The 7,338-nt window shown below is 51.3% G+C and overlaps 2 protein-coding genes across 3 annotated transcripts; both read right to left on the reverse strand.

Moving 5' to 3' along the window:
- Positions 1-1,663: 1,663 nt before the first annotated feature.
- On the reverse strand, positions 1,664-4,155 carry Tmem239 (transmembrane protein 239). Of its 2 annotated transcripts, none has more exons than XM_010611020.2 (2): positions 4,079-4,155; positions 1,664-3,063 (listed from the first exon to the last, which is right to left on the reverse strand). In XM_010611020.2, the coding sequence occupies exon 2, from the start codon at positions 3,047-3,049 to the stop codon at positions 2,594-2,596; it is 456 nt and encodes a 151-aa protein (XP_010609322.1). In that variant the 5' UTR covers positions 3,050-3,063; positions 4,079-4,155; the 3' UTR covers positions 1,664-2,593. The 2 variants fall into 2 exon arrangements, with proteins under 2 accessions (XP_010609322.1, XP_010609321.1); XM_010611019.3 differs by lacking the exon at positions 4,079-4,155 and adding an exon at positions 3,195-3,271.
- On the reverse strand, positions 3,669-4,306 carry CUNH20orf141 (chromosome unknown C20orf141 homolog). The gene is given in 3 exon segments (XM_010611018.3): positions 3,669-3,981; positions 4,079-4,200; positions 4,202-4,306. Coding segments are annotated over 3 exon segments (465 nt in total). The 3' UTR covers positions 3,669-3,743.
- Between the last annotated feature and the right edge of the window lie 3,032 nt (positions 4,307-7,338).

Below are 7,338 nucleotides of genomic sequence, written 5' to 3' on the forward strand. Positions count from 1 at the left end.
AATACTGGATTGAACCCAGGACTTTGTGCTTGCAAGGCAGGTGCAGCACCACTAAGCTAAATCCCTGGCCTTTTCTTTTCTTTTTTTGAGACAGGTGTTAGCCTTTCAAGTGCTGGGAATATAGGCCTGTGCCACCACACCTGGCTGAGAGTACCTTTCTAAACAAGTCCCTGGGGATGTCTGTACCACTGGTCTGGGACCACATTTTGGGGAAGAAGGCTAGCTGTACCCCTTCCCTACACAGGAGCAGCAGGAGGGTGTAAGGTAGATATTTACATGTGGGAAGGAGGCCTTTTTCTTGCTCCTGCCCATATCCTGTTCCCTAGTGCATGTAGTCTGGGCCCAAACTTCCTGTCTCCCTTGATGAGAATGACTCCAAGTCTCCAGAGTGACGATACTGGCTAACCATGCATGGTCAATTCAGTGAAGGATCCAGGCAAGTATCCTTGTCTCCCTCCACCACATAAGCCTCAGTGCAAAAGACATCTAGACTGGTTTGACTCCTGACCTGCCTAGGCCTGGGTCTAATCTCTGGCAGGAGTTTTGAGAATAAGAAAAGCTATAGTCTTCATTTAGGTTGTTGTCTTTCCTCCAGCCCCCATGGCCTTTCCCTTTAGTAGCCTCTTAGAGGGACTGGGATCCAGATAGCCTGGCCTTGCCCCTGAGAAGTGGGTATACTGTCTGACTTCTGATCTCTAAAATGCGGTAGTAACAGTGTATTATAATTTGTAGAGCTAGTCCAGGAGTCAGTCCAGGCACTTTACCTGGATGTCAGGAGCTCCATGAGAGCCAAAGGCAGGTATCTTTTTCTTTGTTTTACTCATGAGGAAAATGAGGTTCAGGAAGGTTTAGAATTTTTTACCAAGACCAGGGAACTAGAAAGTGACAGCTCTGGGGTTTAGACTCAGCCCCAGCAAGTATATCATGATAACCATAAAACTATACCACCTCCATGTCCTGTCTTGCCTTCACTATCAGGACATATTGGAGGGAGAACTACAAAGAAACGGGAAGGACTAGTTTTGGGGTGTCAGGCACCGAACTGAAGGTGTCCAACCAGGGCTAAAGCAAATGGGTTTGGGCAAAAAACATGTTTCTAGGAGTTGGGTTCTAGGGCCTGACTATTTAGGTGGCAGGAGGAAGGGGCCTTGGGTCTAGAGCTTCAGAAGCAAAAATTTTAGTGTTAGATACACATTGGGGGTCAGGACCAGGCAGGAGTTGGAGAGAGCCAGGAATGGATAAGGATAATAGGTGGGAAGGCCCTAGCTGTGGGTAAATTGTCTATCACACATTTTACTTGGTAATAACTGATCATGTGACATTTTGTTTGGAGGGGCCATCTATGTGCAAATGACCAGAATCTGGAGTATCAGGGATGCCACCTTCCAAAGCTCTTCTGGGCTACAAACAGCTTGTTGCAGTGATTTTGGAATCCCTGAATTATGCTTTTCCCACACAGCACAGCTGTACAAGCATCTGTTGGCATCAAGCCTCAGCCCCAATGATTTCACAATCAGAAGAGTTCAGCATGTGCACATTTTGAGATTTCACTACACAAGACCTTTTACATGTTGTCCACAGCACCCACCCTCTGTTTACTGTTTTAGGGCCAACATTCTGTTTCTGGAAGCCTAGGGAAGCTTCCTGCTCTTTTATTGGCTTTCTGGGTCAAAAGATTTTTAAGCTTAGAGAATATTCTTAGAGTTCCAAACAACATTTTAACAGTCTTTTTGGCATTTACAAAGTACTTTGCAAATGGGTTTTGCCTTTGATTCCCAGTAATCCTGTGGCATTGTAGGGACCCGCTCAACACTGAGACTTAAAAGAATGAATTACTGGCCAAGGCCATACATTATATAGGTAGCTGAAATGGGGCTTGTAAGTTTTTCCATAAAAGACATGGGGATTGAGTAGTTAGGGGCTGAGGGTATAGCTTAATGGTAGAGTATACTGTGCATGGGCCAGGCTTTGGGCTCCCCCCTCACCCCCACAAAAAGTGAAACTCACTGCCCTTGGTTGTTCTCTTTCCCAGACTTGGAGTTGTGGACTGAATCAAGAGGTAGGACATATAGGGAGAAGAGATGTCCTAGTAGATAGGTCAGGATGTAAGTGAGGTATTGTTTCCAGGGCTTTTGACAGTGCTTACCTGGCTAGGTTTCTGTCCCTGGGACCCTTTCTAGAGCCTGTGGTCCTCCTGGGAGTGGAAAGGGGATTGGATGGACAAGGGACAAGTCCAGGAGTACCAGTGAGTCTGAAGCTGAGACTGCTGGGTGGCTGTCACAAAAAGACGCTGCCAGCTGCCACTGGAGCCCCTGTGGGTGTCCCCACATCCACACAGGCACTCTCAGGGACTTGGCCAAGCTCTGCTCCTGGCTAAGCCATCTGTCCTACCTCTATATTGGTTCCTCACACCCGTTAACTTCAGCATCAGCTTGAGAAAGGGTCCTAAGACAAGGCCAGACCACTCTCCCTGCTGGCTCCAGCAACCACACAGACCTCATCTTGGGATGGGGCCCCACTGCCCCCCCTTTTCCCTTAGGCTCAGGCTCTGGTCCAGGGCTCAACAGACACAGGCAGTGGAATGGGGTTGCTTCTATTCGTTCAAGTCCTGAGCGTAGCCTGGGTGATTCATGGAGGTGAGGAGGCCCACGAGGCTCAGCAGTGTGGAGAAGAGCAGCAGGAAGGAGGCAGTGAAGAGTAGGGCAGGTAGGGCACTGAGCACCAATAACAGGATAGCTGGCAGCAGATGGTGCCACACTGCAGCCACCACGGGCCACAGGGAGCTCAGCAGGTGGGAGCCGGTGGTGAAGAGTGCGTGGCACAGCATCAGGGCCAGCAGCAGGTAGAGAAACCCCTCCAGGCTCCAAAGCACCCGCTGCAGTGGCTGCCTCCAGGCAGTTGTGGCCCACCACTGGGCCCAGCTCTGGGGCACACGGCGAGCACACCAGCGCATCCAGTCCTGCCGGGTGAGCCAGGCTGACCAGGGCACTGCCTGCTGTGGCCCCTCACCAGCCCCACTGGCATCCATCTCCATTTGAGGCTGCTGCATCACGGCTGGTGCACCTGTGGATAGGGTCAGGCCAGCTACAGGAGCAGCCCTGGAAATGCCTGGGACCTCAGGCCAAGTGAAGGTGTGGGGTCTGGAGAACACCAGCCTGGGCAGGTGGGGCTTTGAGCTGGGGTCCAGGACTTACCTTTGTATAAAGCTACCTAAGTCATGCTGTTTCCTGCCATGTCCAGGACTGCCTGGCAGCTGGACCTGAGCCACCACTCTCACTCACCCCCACCCTCCCCAGAGGAGTCCCATTGTGACCTGGGCTGGGGTGGGGTCCAATGAAAAAAGAAACTATTGCTCTTCTGAGGCTCCTGAGTCCCTCTCAATAGACCCTCTAGGCCAGTAGGGGATCCTGAGGAGCCCCACAGATGTTTCTCCCCCAGTCCTATCTGCTCTTTGATACTGATGCCAGCCCCAGCCTATTTTTACATGTCTTTCTTTCTGAACCCTCATTTTCTAGAACCCGAATGGCTGCCCCCAACGTGCAGCCACTGGGATGGCTGCCATGTTCTGCCTTGGGCTCTCTACCTAATTCCTGCCTTCTTTTGCTGCCCCAAACTTTCACTGTCTGTATTATGGAGCCTGAGGTTCAGGCCTGCCCCACCCAGGATGGAGGAAAAGAGGCCTGGGGAAGTAGAGTGGCCAGTGTATTGGAGAGGGGGCAGCACTCGATGTTTTGGGAAGACTCTCAGGCCCAAGGATGAAGGCAGAAAGCCAGGCCCAGCAGGGCCAGGATTATGCCCTGGGCTCCCAAGAGCAGTCACAGTCCCAGGAGTAGCAGGAGCAGTGCATCCTGAAGGCTGGGCTGTCCTGGTATGACCCCTGTTGGGAAGAGGGGAGCTGCCTGCTGTCCTGGATCCTCACCGGCCCCCTGACTCTGGCCCCTTGTCAGAAGTCTGTGTTGCAGCAGGGTGGGACCTGCAGGCCTGTGAGGAGAGGGGGATGGTGGCAGCTAGGCTTGTAGAAAGTGGCCACAGGCCTGCTTCCTTACATTGCCCACCTGCCAGGCTGCTGTCCACTTACCTGTGGAGCAGGTCAAAGGCGAGGAAGCTGATCAGTAAAAGCAGTAGCAGCAGGGCTAGTCCAGGCATTGCTCCAGTTGTCAGCCCAAGTGCCCCTAGTCCTAGGACACAATCCCAGTGGGAATATTCATGGGTGCACTGACCTACCCAATCCCTCCCCAGCATCTAGGTCCCTGGCAGGGATTGGATCTGCAAGGGCTTTGGGCCTGGGAAAACAGAGCCAGGTCATGGAGGAATGTGGAGGTGATGGGAAGTCACTCTAGTTGGGGAAGTGGATTGGGGTAGGGAGGATGGGGCCCTGGCAGACACTGGACAGTGACCTCAGATGGTAGAGAATTGGGATCTTTGGGAATCTCTCTCTTCCCACATGCCCAACCCCCCAAACTCTTCTCACTTCCTGCTCCTTTGGTCAGCCATTCTGGGACAAGACAGCTGGGGTATCGTGACCTCTTGCCAGGTAGGGCTCTCAAGTATGTAGGGGACTACAGCTGGTCTGGCTATATAGGTACTGGTGGTCTATGTAGAGCCTAGCCAGCAAGTTAGTGATATCTGAGAACAAAAGCTTTTGCTAATTCTCTGTCCTAGGGCTCTCCCATGGGACTGTGGATTGTGAGGAAGGCATTTTAGAGCTATCACTATTTAGGCTGCTGTCCAAGGGAACAGCAACTGCTTTCTTCTTCCTGTGGATTTCCAGAGCCATGTGCCCATGAGTCATTCAACCCCTCCATGCCCATTGTTCTCTGAAAGTGGGGTGACGCTTGTGGACTCTTGGAGGTTTCAGACTGCAGCCCTGGAATGCAGAGGTGGGTTCTGCCAAGGTACAGCCTAATACTTTCTGGGGCTGGGCTCTCACATGACCTGCCAAGTGGGGATGAGGCAAGAAGGATCTGTTGAGCTGTTCCAAGTATCATAGTTTGTGGGAAGTGTTCTGGATGCTGGGGTTTCAGAAATGGGATAAATGCTGTAAATCTAAGAGGGCTACAACATAGCAGAGAGGTTAAGACTTTCTGAGAATGAAATGAATAAGTGATAAAGGAATTGGGCACTTGGAAAAAGACCTGTCTCCACCAATAATCTGTGAGTAGGTGGCAGCTACAGATATTCTAGCACATCTTGGTGTACAGACTTGAGAAGGAAGAGTAGAAATCTTTGTTTCCATATCATACTTAGAAGGCAAACTGAGTGAGGTGGGGACAGGAGAGATAGTGGTCATAAATTCCCTACAAGAAGAGAAGATAGACTAAAAATTAGGATGCCTCCAGCAGGCTCTGCCCAAAGACTCAGGCCTAGTGGCCTTGACATCTTTGGTGGTGATGGGCTTGACAGATCAGAGCCACGGCCACCTGCCCTTGGAACCATTCAGATTGCCCTTCTTCTGGCTCTTTTTGCTTATCTAGCAACTGGGCGTTTGATGGATTTGTCTAAAAGGGATAGGGTATTATAGAGGATACTAGTTTGTGTTTTTTACCCCCTAAATTCTAATTTCTTTGTAAAGGAGCAAATTAGCATTAAGGTTTAATTGCCTATTGTTGAAATCATCCACAAAATTGCATCCTCCACATACGGAACCGAGGGTCATGTCCTGATGATGCCACCAAAATGAGGTGACTCCATATTGCAAGAGATTGGGTAATTGGGGGGGGGTTGACTAATGCTCCTAATGATTTACTGTGTCCTGGGTTTATTTGTAAATTCCTCAGAATTTATTTATTTATTTACTTACTTACTTATTTTGGTACCAGGGATCAAACTTGGGACCTTGTGCTTGTGAGGCAGGCGGCGTCAGAATTTATTTTTTATTTAACAATAATCAAGTACTTCCTATGTGCCAGGCCCTGTGCCTAATTGCTGGGTCATAATTCCTAAAAACAGAACATGAGAGGGCTGGGGATTTAGCTCAGTGATGCTGCCACCTGCCTCACAAGCACAAGGTCCTGAATTTTTAATTTGATCCCCGGTACCAAACCCCCCAAAAAACAAAAATAGAGCACAAGAGGATTCATGTGTACATATTTACTGAAGTAGTGCTTTTAGGAGAAAAACTTTTAAGTGAGAGAAGGTAAGCAGGATAGAGAAAAGAACTAAGCTAGTGTCAGGCAAGGAAGACACCAGATCCTGTATAGTGGATGCCAGACCCAGAGACACTGAGGCAGGTTTATTAGAGTGACAGCATATTGGATGTCTGAAGTAGAGACTTCAGCCCACCCTGGAGGGGTAAAGAGGTAGTATTTAAGCCTTGGATGAGGGGCAGAGCTTGAGCCAGGGAATGAGGAAGTTGGAGGGCTCTGGTCAGTTTTTAGATTTTGATTTCCCCAGAGCAGCTCTGGGGAAGCCAGTGTTGGTGGGGATGGCAGCAAAGGTGAAGCACTGGCCAAAGAGTTTTGTTTTTCCTTTTGGAAAGGCCACCTGGCTTGCTGGATTGAGAGGGGGGCCCAGGGGGGAGGGTGGGAATGGTCGTGTGCTCTGGAACCCCTGAATGAAAGGGTGAATAGAGACCCAAGGATGCAGACCCTGGTGGGGGTAGGGGTGAAAAGATGGAGGAAGGAGGGCAGGGCCTTGTGGTGGCCTCGGCCCTTCCCCAGCCCTAGCTCCAGCCCACTGGGTATGGGCTCTGGCTTTCCTTCTCGGGTTATGTAAGTCCGGAACGTGGCAGCCAGGCGAGCAAAGGAGTAGAGGAGGAGGAAAGGAGAGAGGAGAGGCGGGGCTGGGGTGGTGATGGAAGTGCCGCCTCTGGTTGGGCCCCTTAGGTTGTCTTTCCCAAGGATTCCCCGAGGACCACCCCCCCATGGCACCCTCTCCACCGCCTCAGTTTCTTCCTCCTCTCTTCCTTTTATCTCATCCACCCTAGCAGGGAGGCTGTTGATCTGAATAAATTTCCTTCTCGTGTTGTAGTTTCCTCCCCCACAGTTCTCAGTTTTGCTGAGTCAATTAGCTGGCCGGGTCAATTAGCTGCTCCGGGCCTCAGTTTACCAGATTGTAAAATGAAGTTTGGTTTACAGACCATGTGTAAAGTGCCTGGCATCGTGTATGGTACAGAGTAGGTGCGGGCTGTGGGACGGTCGCCTCACCGGACTCTGAAACAGACGGCTTTGCAGGCTGTGAATGGCAGCGCAGGAGCGAGGCTGGTTACCCCGGGCGGCGGGAGGAAGGGATCCGGAGACCTCGGGCAGCCGGCGGGACAGAGCCGCCCACATCCCCCGGGGGTCCTGCACAACCCCTCTGGGCCCGGACAGACCCCGGGCATCCGCTCCCCCGGGCTCG

Source organism: Fukomys damarensis, unplaced genomic scaffold, assembly GCF_012274545.1.
Source record: "Fukomys damarensis isolate Sample0158 unplaced genomic scaffold, DMR_v1.0_HiC HiC_scaffold_7, whole genome shotgun sequence".
In the NCBI taxonomy this organism is placed as follows: Eukaryota; Metazoa; Chordata; class Mammalia; order Rodentia; family Bathyergidae; genus Fukomys; species Fukomys damarensis.

Coding starts and splice junctions, on each gene's coding strand:
- Tmem239 (XM_010611020.2), bottom strand. CDS start 3,049: ATGCAGCAGCCTCAAATGGAGATGGATGCCAGTGGGGCTGGTGAGGGG.